This window comes from Pagrus major, chromosome 4 (assembly GCF_040436345.1).
Source record: "Pagrus major chromosome 4, Pma_NU_1.0".
In the NCBI taxonomy this organism is placed as follows: domain Eukaryota; kingdom Metazoa; phylum Chordata; class Actinopteri; order Spariformes; family Sparidae; genus Pagrus; species Pagrus major.
In genome coordinates, this window is record NC_133218.1 from 16,683,090 (window position 1) to 16,704,738 (window position 21,649).

Genomic DNA, 21,649 nt, shown 5'->3' on the forward strand with positions numbered 1-21,649 from the left:
AATAAACCACTAAATGCCATTCACGCTGTTTTCGTGGTATTTTTTCTTCATCTCTGGACTGGTTTAATGGTCCAGCTGCTTATCCATGCCCGTTCATGCTGCTCGTAGTTAGACAGGCTAATGGTATGGAAAATGCTGCTTTTGAAGTATCACTCTGAAAACAATTCATCCCTCTCTCGGCAAAGGACACCTCTAAATGCCAGCGCTTCACCAGAGCAAAAGGAGAGATAAGGACATGAAAAAAGATTATTCCCCCCCATAAATTCATATTTTTTCACATGATTCATGTGTCATTCAGCTTCTTTCCCTCTCCTGCCAGCAGTGTAAAATATCTGCCCTGGGCGAGTTGTATGAATACAAAACAGGGTATGAAATATTCATCATACGGCCATTAGGTTTTCAGACACGAAACGTTTTTTGTTTTTTTTATATCTTGTCATACAGATATCAGCATTTTACGTCTACGTGCTTGGCAAATTGGCTGGTCTGTTGTCGGTCATTGCTCTGTTTTCCATTTTGTACTTTCATTGTTAAAAAAATAGCACAGTTTCAGTTAGATAAAGGAATTTATAGCTGGTTTGGTCAGGCACGTTAGCTTCTGGCTCTTGGACTAGTGCACTGTTAGATATTTCCACAAAAGTAAGACTGATTTAACCCTTAATAGATTTCTTTAACATCTGCTTCCAGGGCAACAATCTGTGACATCTGCTGATAACTAAAAGCTCAACAGACCCTTTTCATGTTGGACATTTTTTCTTTTCAAAGCTGGAAAAGAACGGGTGAAATATAGAACATAAATGATGGCTCTGCATTGTGCATGCTCGCCCACTCATTGACATGGCTTACTCTGATGCTGAATAGAATGGAGCCGGTCCTTTTCCTCCTTTAACAAGTCAAATTGTCTGCCATGAAAAGGGTCTATAGGTCTTTATGATGGAAGACATTTTCACATGTCCCAGCAGGAAAAGCACAGGTGTAAATAATAAAATGAATAATGGCTGTATTCTATTGAACTACATCAGTTTTCATGGTCCTGGTATAGTGCATGCTGGCTCACTGTCATGTCATCATCATTGTTTTGGTTTTTTTTACCAGTGAACATCCATTGCCAATCCAAAGCGTCAGTATTTAATGACATTTAATGAAAGTTACATTTTGTTGCTTTAAATTCTGTCATAAATGAAAGGTTTTCTATTGAAGAGGACAGTGGAAACCTGCATGAAGCTGCAGCTCAAATGTTTTTCTTTTTGGAGATTTAATTTACTCTAAATACAGCAAGGCAAAGCAAGGCAAGTTAATTTATATAGCACCATTCAGAAACAAGGCATTTCAAAGTACATTACAGAGACTTGGAAAGACATTAAAACTAAGACATTAAGAGCATTTTAAAATTGCATTTAAAAGACAATGAAAACAAAAGCAACTACATAAAAAGTTATGTATCTAGATTATTGGAGAGCCACAGTGAACAGTAATGTAAAGTAATGTAATTTAAGCCCTGAGTTACATGAGCTGACAGCTGGGAGTTACACCAGTCCTGGTGATGTCGTCTTTTTACTGTCCTTTTATTGCTTTTATTCTTTTTATTTGTATTTAATTGCTTTTAGTCCTTTCATTTGTATGTATCCATATTGACATTTTGTGTTTTGCCTTGTTGCTTTAACTTCTCCTCAGTCTGGGCTTCCCTCTGTTTGGCTTGTTCTATTCTGCTATATTGTGTTTCGGAGATTTCTGCTTTTACCTCGTCTGTCAAAGCAAAGCAAATCAAAGGTAATGCATAAATATAGTTATTGTTATCATAAAATAAAGGGGAATGCCACTGATTTCCCACAGGAAGGTCACTTAACTAGCCGTGGAGAGTCCCACTTAGTCTGCCTCTCAGACTGATCTAAGACATTTACATTTACATTTACATTTAGGGGCATTTAGCAGACGCTTTTGTCCAAAGCGACACATGCAGGCTTATCAGACAGGGAGGTTCTTAATAAAATTACTAATACACCCAATATTAAAAGTCAGGATATTTAAGCCTCTGTTGCTTCAGTTTTAAGCATTTTTGTAAGAGATTTGTTCCTGTTCACCTGATGAACTTAGATGTCTATCTCACACACATTTGTCAGCCGTAGACAAACCTATTTTTGCGTTTGATCCCTTTGACTGCCGACATGTGAAAGCTCACTCAGTGGACAGTCAGGAGCCACATATATTGATCGTCCTGAACCACATACATGAAATATTAATGTAATCTTGTATGATCCAGTTAGCCAGCATCATTTTTCAGCAGCTCAAATACAACATCTGGTGTTACATGAGATTCATGATACATCTGATATCCTGATATGAGAAAGGAAACATCGGTTTACAGGTTTTGAGTTCATCCAGGACAGTTTCATAAAGTCATGTGTAAAACACATGCATCAGAGCGGGGGTCTGTTGTACATGTTCACACTGCCATTCCTACTTATTCTTGTGTGTTATTACATTTCAGTGATGTAATATTTAGACACCCAGCTGTCTGCCAACAGAGTACTTCCTGTTGCACTAATCAAATTCTCCCCTGAGACAGCGCTCAAACAGGCGAGCAGAGAGCCAGCTAGCCAGAGTCAGCCAATGGCAGGTTGTTAGAGCCAAGAGATAAATATGTTTTATATCAATAACTGATTGAGTGAATAAATAATTAAATAAATAAAAGCATTAGAATTAGTGAGTGAATACTTGTTTCTTGAACTGTTTTAACCTCTCAGCCTCACCTCTGTTTCATTTAGGTGCTTTCACAGGGTGGAAAAGTGGTCTGAAATACAAAATGTGATGCTGAGTCAAAGGTGATAATTTAAAAAAATCTCCACCTGATGGAAATATAGAAGAAAATATTGATCATATCAAGTCAAATCTTGATTTGGAGCTCAAAATACAAATACACAGTTAAGAGTACAACTTTAATATAACATTTGTATTACTTATTAAAAAATAAAGATGATCAAAAACAAATGTTAACCATAGTAACTATTTTTACTTTGTCAGAGGTTAATGTGTGATGATCTAATGAGAAAGGTCTTTAAAGGGTAACAATTACACATCAAAGTGTGTAAACAGGTCTTTGGGAGTACTACTGCATATGTGATAAAAGTAGTATAAAGCCTTTTGTGGAGTTACCCTTTAATTGGGTCATATTGCACGGTGAATGAAGACCAGTCCACTCCAGATCTACCTTTAACCAGCTGCACCATTTAAGTGATATTAAAGCATCACTGTTTATAATCCCATCATATATCATATGTGATTCTGAAATGGTGCTGCTGCATAAGTGTACTTTTGTTTTTTTACTGCCATTTTCAGCTTATTTTTTTTTTTAAAAAATAGGCAAAAGCTCAGCATTAACATGTAAACAACAGTTGAATCCATTCATTTTTAGCGGTATGTACCTTAATCCTCCGAGATTTCTGCAGAAAGAGCAGCAACCCATGGAGAAAAATCTCACTCTCACATGGCTCAACGTGGGAGGGGTTTGGACAGCTGCGTCATGACGTAGCTGGCGGGAGTTGTGACGCAGCGCTTCCTTGTTTTCAACGCAGCGCGGGAAATTGAGAAGAAGAGTCTGTGGAGTCAACCGGGGAAGCTGTAAAGTCGTGTTCCTGCTGTCTTCTCAGGTCATAACTAGCTAGATAACTTATTCATTTAGTGTGAATAAAACTTGTCGTTTGTCAACTCGACCGCTGGGTTTGAAACAGCGCAGTTAGCTAACTTATATCGACTGTATTGTTAGCTTTAGCTCAACTCTCCAGCTAGCAAAGAAGCAGTAACGTTAATGGGAGAGACTGACAGGGCGGAGGATACATACAAAAAAAGTAATGATCAGGTGTTAGTCTGAGCTTCACGTATTGATCCCTGTGTTTGTTTCTCTGTTCGACAGTCTGGTGGTTTGTGAAAATGCCTTGTGAGAGGAAGCCGATGCGCTACGGCCACTCAGAGGGACACACCGAGATCTGCTTCGATGACTCTGGGAAGTAAGTCAGACATTGTAGAGGCTTTTCTCTTGAAGTTCACCGTCTGTGGCTGCTTGTGTTTTAGATAAATAACATCTGACCGTGTTTGTGGAAGTCACTGAAACGCCTCTTTCTTTATCTCACACTCGTTCATTACAGTCTTTTTTCTTTTTACAGTAATTATTGGACATTTAACGTTGAATTTTGGCCATTTTTATACAGTCTGTGTTTCATGTGCCTTCAAACACTGATGGAAAGTAACTAAGTTCATTTACTGAAGTAAGATACCTGTACTGTACTTGATTATTTTTCTTTTCTACTACTGTATACTTCCACTTCACTACATTTTGAATGCACGTATTGTACTTTTTACTCACTACATTATTTGATAACTTTAGTCACTAGTTACTTTGCAGATTGCATGCAAAAAAAAACAAACACTGATTCAGATGTATATGTGTACATACATGTAAATATATGTTTAAGTTACTTTACCTGTACATTTACTTCTTCAGTACATTTAATTAGGGGTCGGCCCCTCTTTCAGGGCAGATACCGATGATTCGAAATCAAGGAGACTGAAAACGGATACTTGGGACTGATATTCATTTGCAGTAAAAATTAAAATCTTGTGTCAAAATTTCAAACAACCAGTGATGAAATAAACCAAGTACTGTTCTTAAGTACAATTTTCAGGTACTTTACTTGAGTATTTCTATTTTCTGCTTTATACTTCCTCTCCATTACATTTATTTGATACATTGAGTTACTAGTTACTTTTCAGATTCAGTTTATTCAGTGTTTATAGGCTATTCATTGTGACATGTTACCAATCAGATATTGTTGTGGGTGGGACATTGTGTGAGAGGATGCTGCATCAGAGCCAAAGTAGCACATTTTTAAATTAGTTTATTTTATTGGCAATCTGACAAAAATCACAGATTCTAATAATTGGGAAAATGCTTAATATCGGCCCAATAATCCATCTACCCTTACATTTAATATCAGATACTTTTACTCAAGTGCCTGAGTATTACTTTAACACAATATCATTATTTTTACTCAAGTTTCACTTTTGGCTACGTTTACAACATTGCCTTTTAACCCAGAGAGCAGTCTTGTGTGAATATTAGAAATTTGCCACATGGTGGATGTGATTGTATTAAGTGATTAAACTCCACACAGTTTACTAGAAATCCTGCAGCAAAAACATTTTTTGTGTGTGTCAAAAACACTTTTGCACACTGAATTTAATGCTTATTCCCAATCCTCATGTCACACTGTAGTAAATTGATTAAAAAGGGGACAAATAATCAGGCTGACACTTTGATAGTTGCACCATAATGCTAAAAGCTGACCACAATACAATTCTCCTCAGATTCTTTGTGACCTGCGGTGCTGATGGAGATGTTCGGATATGGGACGGTTTGGATGATGACGATCCAAAGTTCATCACCGTTGGTGAAAAGGTGTATTCCCTCGCACTGAAGGTTGGTCACCTGCTGGCTTCTGGCAGATTTAGGTTGTGTCTGACTCAAACTGTATGATTGATTTCTACTGAGGCCTTTTGTAATAAATCATCGCAGCAGCTGTCAGTGGTTTATTAAAAAGTGTTCTTTCCTCCACAGAAAGACAAGCTGGTGACGGCGAGCTCGAACAACACAGTGCAGATCCACACATTTCCTGACGGTGATCCAGACGGCATCCTGACCCGGTTTACTACCAACGCCACACATGTCACCTTCAACCGCAGCGGCTCAAGAGTGGCTGCCGGATCCAGGTACTGAAGATGAAAGAGTGACCTGAAAATGCAAAGTGTTTCAAATTTTGATCACTTTTGAAAAACTGAAAGCAGAGGAAAAGTTTGAGCTTTGCTTTGTCCAAACATAGATTAACCTAACTTACTCTAATAACCATATCCTGCTTTAAACCTACTTTTGCATGGGACCATTTACAGTGTATACTACATACTTTTATACTTACCTGCAGTGCTTAAAAAAGAAAGAGATGATTTGCTTCAAAATCTGTCATGAATTTGATTAAAAAATGTAAGTGTCTGATACCTGTAGACACCCTGCAACGATTCCACTGCCTGGTTGATTTCCTGGAGAACAAAGACATTTCAAGAATATATTAAGTTATGAGGATGTGCAGCTGACCGGGCAGCTTCATCGGTTTGACGTGATCCAAGAGAGGAACCAGAGCTGAAAGAAGAGCGAATGTCACTTTTACTTTGTCAAACCATGCACGTTCACTCCGCTCTGGCTTCTCTCGTGGCAGCAGCTGAAGCCTTTGTGCGCAATGTGTGTGTTGTGTTCAGTCTCGTGTAAAGTATGACTAAACCACACCATGATCTGATTATTGTTCCAGTACAGAATGAGCTGCACACAGCAGTGCACCTGGATGATATTTCCACCTTGCAAACAGAGCAGCACTTTGGATTGGTTTATGATTAGTCTTGATTGGAGATAAACGTCTGTTTGCTACCAGGATTGATTTGCACTAAACAGGTTTATCACAGCAATAAAAGCACAGAGCATGGTGGCTTATTGATGCTGCTATTTTCATCCTGGTAATTTCTCTTCTGATATTGATTATAAAAAAATCAGGTATCTGAGGCTGTTAGGGCGGATGTGGCATCTGCATTCTGCCGGACGTTGGAGGAAATCAGGATTATTGTGCTTCTCCTTTTCATTGATTTTACAATTTGCACTCGTGTTGGTTCACAGCTGATGTGTCCTTTCAGTCACGTGTGAACACAGATTGCCCGCACATGTTACTCTGCACGTATTCATTCTCAATTTCTCTGCTTTCCTCAGTGACTTCATGGTTAAGGTGGTGGAGGTGTCGGACAGCAGTCAACAGAAAACACTCCGAGGCCACGAAGCACCTGTCCTTAGTGTCACCTTCGACCCCAAAGATGATTTCCTGGTGGGTAAACCTTTATCCACTATCATAATGACAATATGTTCACATTTTACTGTCCAGTACAGTTGTAGACACAGATTAAAATTATGAAAACTATATCATCAGGCTGAGACTTTTAGTCACTGGTCTACCAAAGATCAAATCCTGATATCACCGCAATCTAATTTCAATTAAAATCCTATAAATAATGGATTATTGCCCTGCTCTACTCGAAAGGTACAGTTGCAAATGCATCAATTTCGGGTGAACAGCATTTGACTGAAGCAGACTTTATTAACCTGGATGTCAAACTGTTCTGACAGTAAACTTTGTCTGCTTTCTCTGTCAGGCGTCTGCCAGCTGTGACGGCTCCGTGGTGGTGTGGAATATTGAAGAGCAGGTACGTCACTGTTTAAGCACCTCGACTGAAATATTTTATAAGCACGTCGTCAGTCTGTCAGTCTGTCAGAGGCTGATTTAATTTGTGTCCATTCAGACTCAGGTGATCAGCTGGCCTCTGCTGCAGAAGACCAACGACGTCAGTAACGCAAAGTCTCTTTGTCGGCTGGCCTGGCAGCCCGGGGCGGGGAAGGTCAGTGACGCAACTCTTGATTGGCAGAGTCTACCATTATCTCCACATCCTGATATAACAAGAACCTTTCTGTGTGTATGCTCAGTTTTTAGCAGTTCCTGTAGAGTCAAAGGTGCACCTGTATGAGCGAGGGTCCTGGAATCATGTGAGCACTCTCTCCGATGATCTGCTGACACAGGTGAGGTCCAGATGCACATAAACAGTCATGTTCATGGTCAATTAGGGCTGGCCTGAATGCTTCGAAGCTTCTACAGTTGCCATGATAAACAACATTATAGCAAATTATCTGAGTAAATATTAATCACTAGTATGAGGAAAGTATGAAAGCGTTTGTAGCCCCCCACATTCCACTAACACAACTCTGCGGCCTTTCATCTGCTGAAGCATGATGTACATTTTTATACCAAATATCTGATCTCAATGCAGCGTGAGAGCACCAACCTCTGCAAAGACTTTAGTTAAAAATCATCAGCCGAACTGAAGGTTCGGACTGTGTCTGGTTGGAAAATTGATCGTCCTTGCTCCTTATTTTTGAATTTCTTGTTCCACCCTTGTTTCCTCTGCAGCTCATCAACGTGGTGTCCTGGTCTCCGTGTGGGCAGTTCCTGGCAGCCGGCAGCGTGGGGGGTTCACTGAACGTGTGGGACGTGAACAGCAAGCTGTGTGTGGAAAGGTACGCAGCAAGGACATTTACAGAAGTCAAGAACTGTTGTGTTTTTATATGTTACGCTGTTTAAAGCGGGAGGTTAAAATTTGACACATCATCATCACACCTGGCTGAAACATGAAGGAAGGAGGCTTGATGATTAATAACATTTGATTAATGATTTGATAACAAGTGATGAAGTTTTAAAGGTGATAACTGCTGCAGCACTGATAAAAACTTAATGAAAACGGTTCTACAAAGCATCATGTTGCAAAATGGTCGTCTGCATTGATCGCTGGGGAGGACACTTACTAAAAAAAGGTAGAACAAGAGCTGAAGTCTTAATAGAATAATAAAAATCTAGCGGCTTCTTTTAAGCTAAAGTTTTTGGATGGCACAACCAACATACATGTGATTTTCATGTTGTTCGAGCCTCAATCCTGGGTGAAAGTTAAAGGTCATGAAAATGAAATTGTTCATGAATGTGGTCAGTAATCATCATGGCAGTCCTCTGTCTTTGTTTTCATTTTTCTTGGTCAATAATAATTCTGGCCAAGAGGAAACAACTTCTTTAGATTCTTCCTTTGCTGGATTCCTTTACACTGGTATCTAATGAAGAGTTGGAAGAAAAATCAACACATAGCTTCAACAATTTTGAGATGGATCCATTAACTTCAGATGTATAATAATTTTGACAGAGATTTGTACTTAATGGAATATTTTGCAGTTAGAAAATAACCTCGTCAGTTTTCTCTGGTTGCCAAATGTTTCTAAGTTGCATCAAACATTTCTGCAAAGTAAGAAGAATTCTATCCTCTCGGTGATCCACGCACCGATACTGATATTAATCTTTATCTTAACGCGAAGAGATACAAGAAATAATTGTCTAGAATGTCAGCATAGAGGTATTACAACTCAATTTACATTTATCTGTAAAAAGTTATAATCAGTCATGTTAGTACATTTGTTGGGCTGTCCTGTGGACCATCCATATCTGGACAAGTGGCTGTTGGTTGTCAATGTCTTACTCTGGACAAAAGTGATAGACCGACAGACATCATCCTACACCGGATGTCTGGTCAGATTCAGAATCTTGTTAACTTTGATCAGAAAGTTCCTGATCATAATCAAAATACTGCCTGGATTTTAACTTATTCTCCAGCAGCTTGTGTTGTGGCTCTTGACAACATTTCAAACAAAAGTGTTTGTAGAAAAACATGTTTCTCATATTAAGTTATTAGGTATAGTAATGTCTTGGCGTTGGTACTGCAACTTTTTTAATTGTATCGCTTTTTTTGTATTGCTGGGCAGGGACAAATGTAATTTGGGATCATTACAGTTGAAGTTTTCTTATCTTTGCTGCAGACAGAAGCATGAAAAGGGGTTCACAGTGTGCGGTTTGGCCTGGCATCCATCCGGCAGCCAGATCGCCTACACAGACACAGAGGGCCGTCTGGGCCTGCTGGATGGACTCAGCACCTCCACCAGCATCACCACCGAGGTACAGCTCAGGAAACGAGTTTCAACTCTTTTGTATTCCATTAAATCATCCTACAGTTAACACACAACTTCTCTTTAAGTTCAAGTTGTTATGTTGTCACTGGACTTTCAGGAGGCACCAGCAGCAAAAAAGCCAGCAAAAGATTATGACGACCTGTTTGACGACGACGATGATGATAGACTCATGGATGAAGGGCTGAGTGACACCAACTCACCGGTTAAGAAAGCTGTCACCGGGGACGGCGATGATGATGACGATGATTTCCTGATGCCTGCAACGGGGCGGGTGAGGAACAGAGGGGCGATCCTGGATGATGAGAACTCTTTAGGTGAGTGGAAGTGGGGGGAAATGGTGGAATGCAGATAGATGACGGAAAAAAAATATCCATTTCTTGCTCATGTTACACTTGCCCAAGTGGAACTTCTCTTTAGATCTTAGTTATTTGTTATTATATTATCTATTAATCATTAATGTGAATGAAGGTGAAATATGCCCACGAAATACCTTTTTAAAACCAAAACCGGAAGCAGTTCGTCACTTTTGAAAAGCTGAAACCAGAGAATATTTGCTCTTTTTGCTTGATAAATGGATTAAGTGATTAACAAAGCGATTATCATATTCTGATGATGGATTTATTGTTTTCAACACGAGTTGTTCATTAAGTTAAAATGAAGGTCATGAACCTGGCTGCTGGCTGCCAACATTTCTGTCCTGTTGAACTTTTCTCAACAGATTAGCTTCTTAATTAGTTTCTCAGCTCTCAAAGAAACAAACATGAACCTCTGTTGACTTGTTAACTGTTACACTCTGAATGCATCATTCAGGTGAATGAAGAATTAGTGGATTTAACTTTTAATTTATTTGTCTTCCTTCAGACACGGGATCGCTGAGACTCGGTCAGGACAAATTTGGGGATGATGACGACACGGGAAGCGCTGTCGTACCTGCAGCTGCCCCACTGGTGCCCTTGCGTCCCGTCTATGAGGGACCAATGCCTACGCCTCCCCAGAAGGCCTTTCAGCCCGGCTCCACCCCAGCACACCTCACACACCGCTTCATGGTAGGACACAGTGACAGACTGATTTAAATGGAAGACTAACGAGGGATCGTTTCATCATTTTATGTAGCTGTGTGACCTTTAAGCTTTCATCTTGAACTGAAGGGAAAGAAAATGTTTTTTTTAGTCGCACATGAACTAACAGCTGAATTGTACCTCAGATGTGGAACTCTGTGGGAATTGTTCGCGGCTACAATGACGAGCAGGACAACGCCATCGACGTGGAGTTTCACGACTCAGCCGTCCACCACGCCATGCACCTCACCAACTCGCTGGGTCACACCATGGCTGATCTCTCCCAGGAGGCCGTGCTGCTGGCCTGCCCCAGCACAGACGAGCTCGCCAGGTGAACCTCACTCTATCCCATTTCTTTTTGTTGATTTTTCTCAGGAAATGTTTCAACCATCTCCTCCTCTCTTCTCAGTAAGCTTCAGTGCCTCCACTTCTCTTCATGGGACACTAATAAGGAGTGGATGGTGGACCTGCCGAAGGACGAGGACGTCAAAGCGCTGTGTCTGGGTCAGGGCTGGGCAGCGGTTGCCACTGACGCGCTGATGCTCCGACTCTTCTCCATCGGTGGAGTACAGAGGGAAATCCTCAGCCTGCCGGGGCCCGTCGTCTGCTTGGCTGGACACGGAGAGCAGCTGCTCATCATATACCACCGGGGTTAGACATACACACTTTCTCGAGCTGTCTTAGAGCCATCTGCTATCAATAACTAATAATCGACTGAAATACAAGAGAAGCTCAAATTAGTAAAATGTCTAAATTTGTCTGGACATTTTCAAAACAAAACTTTTCCCTGTATGACAAAAAAGTCCGCTGGACTAGATGCAAATGCTTTCTATAGAGCTTGAACAGTTATATGCTATAATTGATTACTCCGCGACAGGAATATAAACAGATTTTGGATTTTGATCGATTTAATAATTGAAGTCATGCTAGATATTCCTAATTTTCCATTTCTTTACTGAGAATTTGCTTCATTTCTTTGTGTTATTGTAAACAGAATATTTTCCTATTTTGAGCTTCATTTGTAGGAAAAAGCAATTTAACAGAGGCACAAAATAATCAAGGCATTTTTTTCCCCTGCTATTTTCTAACATTTTATAGATAGATTAATCATGTATCTATAAAATGTAAGAAAATATCAGTTACTCAAGAAGTAGTAAAGTGATCAATCATGAGTTGAAACAATGCATTAGCCTTATGTTTGTGTGTGTGTGTTATTTCCCATCATCAGCTACAGGTTTTGATGGAGATCAGGCTCTCGGTGTCCAGCTGCTGCAGTTTGGTAGAAGGAAGAAGCAGCTCATCAACTGTGAACCCCTCCCACTGTCTCGCAAATCTCACCTGTCCTGGCTCGGATTCACTGCTGAGGGTCAGTGTGTCAAGAAAGAAAAATATAGATTTTTAATTCTCCTGCAAACTTTCTCTCACCTTGTTGATACATTTTTAATTAACAGAAGCAGCTTCTCCCTCTGACTACACGTCATCTTTTAACTTTTAAGACGGTAGCCTGACTGTGTTTATTTATTTTTAGGTACCCCGTGCTCTGTGGACTCAGAGGGCGTGGTCCGAATGTTGAACCGCTCCCTGGGCAACACATGGACGCCAGTGTGCAACACCAGAGAGACATGCAAAAGTAAATCGGATCACTACTGGGTTGTTGGAGTACACGAGAACCCTCAGCAGCTCAGGTGAATTCACACTTCTTCACCATCCTGTTTCTGTCTTCATGTCGGCTCAGAAGTTGTTCACATGTCGTCTTCTCTTTAAGGCACTAAAATTTAACTGAAACCTGCTATTGCCTCAAAATTTGGGTGGACAATACATCTGATCTGGAATTACCAGGATACAATATGCACAAAATACAACTGTGCTTTTAGATTTTCCTGATTCTGTTCCCTGATGTTATCCTGTTGTAAGTGGTGGTAAATAATTATGCCCTCAAGGTTTCTTCCTCCCCTAAATCCAGTCCGTTCTCGTCCAATCAGGTGTATTCCATGTAAAGGCTCCAGGTACCCTCCCACTCTGCCCAGACCTGCTGTGGCCATCCTGCCCTTCAAGCTGCCTCTATGTCAGACGACCACAGAGAAAGGACAGATGGAGGTAAACATGCCAAACACACCTGAGACGACTTGATTTGCTCACATGAACTACATGTGAGATTCATGAACTCAGAGATTCTGAGGATTCATGGCAGTGAAAAGCTTATCGTGTCTCAAATTTTTGAGACATAAAATTTCTCTGTGGTGTGGATTGTAAGTACACATTCAGCTCATCGTCCCCTGTCATCCTCCAGGAGCAGTTCTGGCGTTCAATGCTTTTCCACAACCACTACAACTTCCTGTCGACCAGCGGCTACGAGGTAGATGAGGATGGGCAGAGTCAGTCCCAGAAGGAGCAGCAGGAGCTGCTCATGAAGATGTTTGCAGTGAGTATGAAAACTTCCTCACACACCAGCGGAGGGGTCACTCTTTATTTATATTATGATCACTGGTTTAGCTGAATAAACTGATGCAGAGTCGATGTTTTCCTCCAGTTGTCCTGTAAGCTGGAGAGAGAGTTTCGCTGTGTGGAGCTGGCGCAGCTGATGACTCAGAACGTGGTGACTTTGGCCATTCGATATGCGTCCCGATCCAGACGCATGGCTCTCGCCGAGCGGCTCAGTGAGATCGCCCTGGAGAAAGCCAACCAGATCCAGGAGGAAGAAGAAGAAGAGGAAGAGGAGCTGGAATACACCAGACGGACCTCTGGGTAAGTCAGAATGCGTCTAACTGTAATTAGTGTAACTATTTAAATTCTACAGCAAACTTACCTGTTGTTGTAAGACTCAACTATGTATCTCTCCAGGTGTTATGACTTTGGCTAGTTAACTCTTAAAAAAAAAAAAAAAAGGTTGTTTTGGATGGCGTTTTTTGGCCACACCATCCAAAACCCTCTCAGACTCTGCTCGCCACAGATTTCAACATGACAGTTGAGTTAAGCTCAGGAAGTCAGCTTTTTTTGTTAAACAGATAAAAGTTTTGTAGAAAAATGTTCCTCAGATAAGATGTTGGGAAAAAAAGGCTTGTTTATCAGTCGAGTATCAGTGGAACTTGGTAAACTTGAAAGACTTGATATTGGCAGACGGTCAATATTAAAGCACTTGGATCTGGACATGGATTGGGATGTTCCTAATTGCCAAACATGTGAAAGATGTGTTTTTTTTACAAGCGCTGTTGTGCTCCAGTGAGGGGAATTTAGGTGTGATTCATGAGTTTATTTTGTGTTTATTACAGGTATGGCCAGAGTGAGGTCACAGGAGGACGTTACAGCAACAGACGTCATCAGGGGGAGGAAGAGGAGCAAGAAGAAGAAGAAGAGGTCAGGGAGGAAGAGGATGGACAGGAGATGGAGACAGAGGAGTCAACAGAAATCAGAAAACGTCAGTTAAAAGTTTTTCCTTCAGCTTCTTTTCACACATATGTTCTCAGCACAGGATGTTAACAACGTGTCTGATGTGTGTCTCTCACTGCAGGTGTGAATCCGTTCGCTAAAGAGGCAGGTTCACCAGTGAAACCATCTCTGACACCAAGTGAGTAAAGACCCCCCAGTATTTCACATGTGTAAATGTGATGGTGTCAGAAGAACTGTGAGGGTTGAGAGAGTACTTTGCTGAAGTTAGTATCTATTTGCTAAGTTTAAATATTACTGTGGTGTAGTATCTGCTGTGTTTTATTACATGTAGTGATTGCCACAATTGAAATACTTTTAATCATTTGTTTTTATTTTAAAGCACCTAATGTCTCTTTTCTTTCTTCTTTACAGTTGCTAAAGTTGGACGTGCAAATCCTTTCAAGGTAAGATCTAAAAATATTCTGATGTCAGCAATGTGCTGTGAACATGCAAAAAGAGTGTAAGTGTGTAAGTTCAAGAGAGACGGACATGTTTTGTGATAAAGTCTGGATGGAATACGTGCAGGTGCTCGGCTCGGGGAAACCTTCATCTTCGTCTGGTCAGCCTCGAGTGACAAACATCCTGGACAACATGACATCCAGCAAGAAGTTAAGTCCACTCAGCGTGTCTGCGGGGAAAGGAAGCAAAGGCCCTGTCCTCAAACCGCTGGCCCCAAGACCCAAAACGAAGGTAAAAATACTCAAACCATGGCAAAGAAATTGATGTCATGTAACTACATATGATAACAGATATCAAATGCATCCGTATTTAAATTGATTAAACCTGTAGATAGTACCATACATGTTGTGTATCCATGTTGCCAGACTTGAGTGTAAATCTGTAAGTGTTAACTCATTGAGGTCCTCTTATTATTATGTCTTCTCTTCCCCCCAGACTCAGTCCACTCTGCTGCAGATGACTGGCTCTAAGGCAGCCAATAAGAAGACTCAGGAGAAGATTCAGCCAGCTGCAGATCAGCAGAAACAACCAGATGTCCCGCCTCCAGCCTCACCAGTAGATAACACAGAAAATAAGAGGTAAAAGATGGAATTTTCGAACTCTTAAAAATGACTTTACTGGAAGCTTCAAGGTCGATTGACTTGGTTGTAATGTTGACTGTGTGCGTTCAGGCCGAAGACGGGCTTCCAGCTCTGGCTGGAGGAGAACAGGAAGAGTATCACAGCTGACCATCCAGACGTGGAGGAGACCGACATCATAAAAGAGGCCATGGGACGCTTCAGGACGCTGACAGCAGAAGAGCGACTGGTAATGAAACACTGAGGGGTTCAGAGAGGAGGGTGTGGGTGATAATAAAAGATACAATGCGAGTAAAACTGAGCTCAAAGTCTAGAAAAATTACAAATTTGACCAAAATGGTCTGAAATCTGCCGAGTAACCTTGGAAAGGTTTTGTCAAAATTACAGTTGACTGATGATGACTTTTAGAGGTGCACAACTCAAACTCAAAGGATTTATTATTTGTTATTTATCAGCTATTTTTGGAATGAGAGATCCCCCCAAAAAATGTGTTACAAGTTTTTCAGACACAGTGGGGCATTGTTTTTAAATTCAAGACTAATAATAAGGGTGATAATGCGTTCTTATATTGGTATATCACAAAATTTAAGCCTCAATATCCAGACCATCTCTTCAAATCCACAAACATCTTCTGCTGAGTACACATCCATCTTTGTTTATCATGTCTGCATCTTCCAAAAAGTATATTATAAATAATATTTATGTGCCAAATGCTACAGGAAATCTGAAAGAACTGAAGACGTGGCACCTCTGTTCAAAATGTACTGTAAGGATGGATAAACTTGGACTTGGAATTACTCAGCTGACCAAAACCACAACTCTACCAAGAGACTAGATGGAGTGAAATAGTATCATCGGATATTACTGATATCCATACTTCATATTCTCTCTCTGAAAGGGATATACTGTGAGCTGCTTCTAGTTCATCCTGCCTGGACTAGTTTTCCCTGAATACCAAATTAAGAGAAAAAAACAACGAAAAAACCCAACAATTAGAGTCTGTAAGACAGCAGTAATTATCAGCTGCAGGCCCATTAACCCCTTCCTCCACACCGTGCAACCAGACTTGTGTCCAACAAAGACCTTAGACAAGAGAAATATTGCTGTGACAGAAAAGCAGCTGGATGTAACAAGATTTCTTCAATGGATGTGAATGCATTGTCTGATTTCCTGTGCGATCCTGTTTATTGTGTGCATGTAAACGTACTGAATGACGACAGACAAATACCTCATTTCCCACAAAACGGTCGTAAAATATGACTAATGGATTAAGAACTTCTTTGTCAGCTAAAACCTCAAGAACTAATCAGTTGACCAACAGTCATAAGTGTCCGAACAATTCATCATACAAACTCCTATAAAGGCCTAATAGACATAAATGAGTCGTGAAAATATTTTCCTCTGAACTGAAGTAAACTGAATGTCTTTGGGTTTTGGATAAAACAAGATATTTTGGGACATCATCTTGGGCTTTAGGAAACACTGATGGTCACCAATTCCTGACATTTTACAGACCAAATCTATTAATCAAGAAAATGATAGACAATGAAAATAATCATTCTTTGTAACCTTACTATTTTGATGTTTGTAACGTCTGAACATTTTGAATTCATGGCATGCTGCAGCCAAGTCATATATTGTCACATGATTTTCACTGAAAAATATCCAGATTTTTAAAACCGGATGTTCTGTCAGCTCTGGACAGTCGACGGGTGAATAAATGAGGGCGCCTATGTCAGTAATTACACACCTCATCCTTTCATCCGCCTGAGTGCTAACAGGCGTCAATCCGTGTGTCGGTGTAGTAACCAGGTCGTGACCCTGCATTCATCATGACTCTCAGCAGAAAGCTGGATGGCACTTGACAGACAGAAGGAAAAGAGGAAGTGGGTGTGAAGGCGGAGGGGAGGGGAGGCGAGGCCTGTTGCCTGGGAACCTGGTCGAGTGCGTTTTGGCTGTGAGGGCACAAAGCATTGATCTTATGATAATACTGTGTGAGAGACGCCAAGCTGCAGGGGAACAAGTGTGACGATACAGCTTTCATTTATTTTAAAGGACAGTTCCAGAGTGATTTCTAGTCTTCTTCAAATTATTTTTATCATTTTAATTTGTATTCCAACAGTTTTTGCATCAAAACCGTTTCAAAAGTTGAGAAACATTCAAGTCTTAGGCAAATTCAACACAACAAATGTGTACTTTGGGGAAAAAAACAGCATTTTTGTCTTTTTGATGGCTAATGTTCATCACATCTTCACTGTGTATTAACCAATTAGCGCTTAGCAGATTCACCTGCACACATTTCCAAGTTGAAACGGCAAACTGTTGGGCGTACGGTAGGTTTTATAAATCAGAAAATAATTGGGGGCATTTGTACAACACAGCCAATTATTAAGAATAAGGAAAAACGGCATACCCTCACATTGGAGAAACCAGAACCAGAAAATGAATTTCCTTTTGATAAATGACCTGAAATATTAATCAATTATAAAAATGATCAACTTACTTTCTGTCCATCGGTCCCACCAGTTAATTGAGTGATTGTTTGCATTTAATCAAACTGGACTTCTGATTTGATTTCTCTCTTTTAGTTGTCACCTGTAGCAACACACCCAGACCACCTGAGCCTCATGCAGATTATTGAATTCAGATGAAATTCAGTAACAAAGCTTTGACTTATGGTTTGTGGTGAAGTTAAAAACCTGAATAATGATAATAATTTAACCTGAAACCTTATTAATGTGTGCGAGTTGCTCCATATCACATTATTCTGTCCAAATACAATCAAATGACAATTGAATAGCGAGACGTCACAGCTTGTACCATCTACCAGCTCTGTAATGCTAGTGTTTGTGTGAATATGCACGGGGTTAATAGCAGTGCTTCATTGGGTGCTGGAGGTGAAGAGTGTGTGTTTGTGTGTGTGGCCTGTGCTGCTGCCAGTCCACTCACCAGGCCTGATGATTCATCCCGGCTCCATTACGTCCAGGAAGGCGCTTCCTTTTGTCTCGGCTCAGGGAGCGAAAAAAATAAATAAAAGCACGAGGAGGAGAAGAGCCGGCAGGCCAAAGAGATGCAGCCTGTCAATAGTGATTATACATGACAGGATGCAATTTCAAACTGCAGCCTGATGTTTAGTCATCATCATGTAGGTGTTCGAAGCCGGGATTGAGACAAAAGAACAATCCGTTTTCGTTTTGTCCTCTTTGGTAATTAACATGTGCTCTTCATGTTTTTTTTTTTTTTTGTTTGTTTTTTTTCTGGTTCAGTCGTGGACGGAAAGAGCAAAAGGGCAGACCGGAGACGCAGCAGATCTGAAGAAGAGGAAAAGAGCCGAAGGAGGAGGAGGAGGAGCGGAAAATGTAAATGGACAGGCAGAAGCTGATGAAAACAGTGCCAAGAAGAAGAAATCTTTGGATCCATCCTCCAAGCTTGCAGCATTTGCCTTTAACAAAAACTAAATGTTTTAATGTTTGTTGATGGTCATTTTTGTTCAGATTTATGTGTGAAAACTGTCCATCCTGTTAAATCTGTTTGCTGTGTTGATGTTGATGATTGAGACACTTAATCAGAACATTTAAGCTCTTAAATGCCTTCAAAGTTATTGATGGATCTTTGACATGTATCGTTGGATGTGTTTTCTGTTTTTACATGTATAGCATTTCTAAAACCCATTCCTGTATTTTAACAATTGAATAAATGTAAATGTTTGTTAGTCCACATTTTAGTCTTTGTTTTTCTTTTTGTATCATTGACGTTATTCACATAAAGCAGCAAAAAGAGAATTCAGTTATAGGTAGAAAAGACCAAAATAAACAGCATGGTTGCCCCATTCTTGTCAACCCTCAATGTTTTCTGTCAATCAAGTCAGTGAATAATGATAAAAATGCTGTTGTATTTTACTTATTTTGTAATTTCATTCTCTAAATATCACCAGAATAGAGGAAACACAGTCCTTCTCACATTTTTCAGTCGTGGACCCCCTGAAACCCATTTTGGTTTCGAAATCCTCTTATTTTTGAGGTTTTCGAGGTTGACGAGTATGATTTTCCCAATTGTCAATACTTTCTCTTGACTCCTAGACCATCAGTTCCCGTTGAAGGCATCAAACAAATATGAAACATAGTTTCACTTTTATAACTGGCTAAATAATGTCCTAGTTTTTATCAAATGCTACTGAAACAGGAGAAAACTGCTTTTGTCAGGGACTATTTTCAGCTGCGGATTAATCCACATTTGGTTCTCTAGCAAGTGTTTGTGCCGGCAGGATGGTGTATGCAGGAATGAAACAAAACATCAGATAATTTAATGGATAAAATAAGTTAATTGAAAGTGAAATTCACCCAGTCAAACAGTTCAACTGACTGATGTGTTTTTAGTAGTTTTTGGACAACAATGGAGCTCTTTGGCACTGAGGAAGATGATAAATCAGGCTTTGATACTCACACAGTATTAATTAGTCGATACAGTAATTGCTGTTTTTGGTTCTTTCAAGAGACTTGTTGACAAGACGAATATAGAATATCACCAGACTTATCCTGTAACAATCTCACCTGCTTAGCGAGTGAGTGTCAGCGACACATAGTGTGTTTATAGTAATGACATTTATGTCAAATACTGTATGTCTTGATTCAGTACTTTAAGTTTAAAGTTCTAGGTACTTATGCAATTAGATGGCCTGTTTATAATAAACGTCTACATCCTTTTACTCCCACAGGCTAACTTTAGTCTGATCTTCTTAAAGAAGTGAAAAAGTGCCAATATTTCATTTTATTTCATTCTGAAGCAAATTACTTAACTACTTTATCTCTCAGTTCAGTTGAGAAATGACCTCATCTGAAGGGTCACTTTTTTTGTATCATCAGGATACATAAAAAGTAACTGTACTCCGGCAAAGTTAATGAAAAAAAGGTGTAATTAGATTACATTTACATTCAGTAAAAAAGGGGGTAACTAACAGGATTACAGTTTTAAAATAAAGAATGACATACTACAACATCACTCTGGTCTTGAGTGAAACCAAATACACTCACTTCATAAAGATGTTGATGAAGGTTCTCAGTCTCCAGGTCATGGTAATTCTAAGTGCTGCATCGTAGGCAACTGGACTTCAGTTTCTTGAAGACGTCTCACTTCTCATCCAAGAGGCTTCTTCAGTTCTAACTAACTGGAGGGGAGTTTGCAGGCTTTCAAACTCTGTGTGGGAGAGTCCTTACAGAGCTGTTAAGTACCCGTGTGAGCTCTGAGTTTCAGAGTCATTAGGGACACATGTGGGTTGTTGACCCCACCGGCCTTAATGTGGGTTGCTAGGACTAGGTGAGCCCAGGTGTGAATGGTTGTTAAGCTGTCTGGGGAGGGAAGTCAGTACTGCATTGTAGGTGGGTGATAGGTAATGTCTTAGGTCTCCTCCTCTGTTCAAAGACGGCCGTTCCAGTTTGACATAGATGGATTCTTTTACTCCTCTTTCAAACCATCTGTCTTCTCTGCACAAGATGTTTACATTGTTGTCCTCAAAGGAATGATTTTTCTCCTTCAGATGTAAGTGGACAGCAGAGTCTTGACTGAGGAGTTGGCTCTCCTGTGTTGTGCCATTCGTTTATGGAGAGGTTGTTTTGTCTCCCCAATGTACAAATCTGTGCTGGCTGCAGTGGACAGCATAAACTACATTACTCTGTTTATGCCTGATTGTGTGGTCCTTAGGATGGACAAGTTTCTGTCTCAGCGTGTTGGTAGGTTTGAAGTGAACTGGGATATGATGTTTATTAAAGATCCTCCTGAGTTTCTCAGATGTTCCCACGACATAGAGAATGACGATGTTGTTACGTTTTCCCGTCTCCTCCTCTCTGTCTGCTCTGGATCTTTGAGAGGTTTTGACTAAGGACCAGTTTGGGTAACCACAGGTTTTAAGTGCTCCCCTGATGTGCTTCTGTTCCTTCTCCTTCCCCTCTTTCTTAATGGGCATAGTCTCAGCCCGATAGTTTAAGGTCCTGATGACCCCCAGCTTGTGCTCCAGTGGGTGATGAGAGTCGAACAGCACGTATTGATCTTTGTGTGTAGGTTTTCTGTACACCTCAATGTTGAGGCTTCTGTCTCCTTCAATGTGTACTGCACAGTCCAAGAAGGGCAGGCAGGCGCTCTTTATAAAGATGAAATAAAAGTCTTCTTATTTATTTTATTTTCTCTTTACTTGCATGTTTGGTATTGAAGCAATCCGAAAGTAACGGAAAGTAATCTGGCCACCTGTCAGATTCATACTCCAAACAAATAGAGGCCAGCATATCACCAGAGTAAGGGCTAACTGCTTATAACTGTAGCCGCCATTAGCTAGTTAGCTCAGTTAGCAGTGCAGCTAGCAGCCCTATTAGCTGACTCGATTCTAAGGCTAACTTCTAGCTTACTATAATGCTTACTTCATAGACTTCGTGGACATGCCAAACATCACATTCTCTTGATAATTATTGTTATTATTATTATTTATGTTTAGAACT

General features: G+C 40.3%; 1 protein-coding gene across 1 annotated transcript; it reads left to right on the forward strand.

The window, feature by feature from the left end:
* The first annotated feature begins 3,559 nt into the window (after positions 1-3,559).
* wdhd1 (WD repeat and HMG-box DNA binding protein 1) lies at positions 3,560-18,881 on the forward strand. The gene is made up of 26 exons (XM_073463795.1): positions 3,560-3,647; positions 3,911-4,004; positions 5,362-5,473; positions 5,612-5,763; positions 6,803-6,914; positions 7,240-7,290; positions 7,387-7,482; positions 7,568-7,660; positions 8,049-8,155; positions 9,494-9,629; positions 9,741-9,957; positions 10,505-10,689; positions 10,848-11,032; positions 11,111-11,352; positions 11,930-12,067; positions 12,230-12,386; positions 12,684-12,798; positions 12,992-13,123; positions 13,232-13,446; positions 13,971-14,116; positions 14,210-14,266; positions 14,500-14,531; positions 14,653-14,817; positions 15,022-15,164; positions 15,258-15,393; positions 18,431-18,881. Exons 2-26 carry the CDS (start codon positions 3,928-3,930, stop codon positions 18,620-18,622), a joined length of 3,393 nt encoding a protein of 1,130 aa, XP_073319896.1. The 5' UTR covers positions 3,560-3,647; positions 3,911-3,927; the 3' UTR covers positions 18,623-18,881.
* The last annotated feature ends 2,768 nt before the right edge of the window (positions 18,882-21,649 follow it).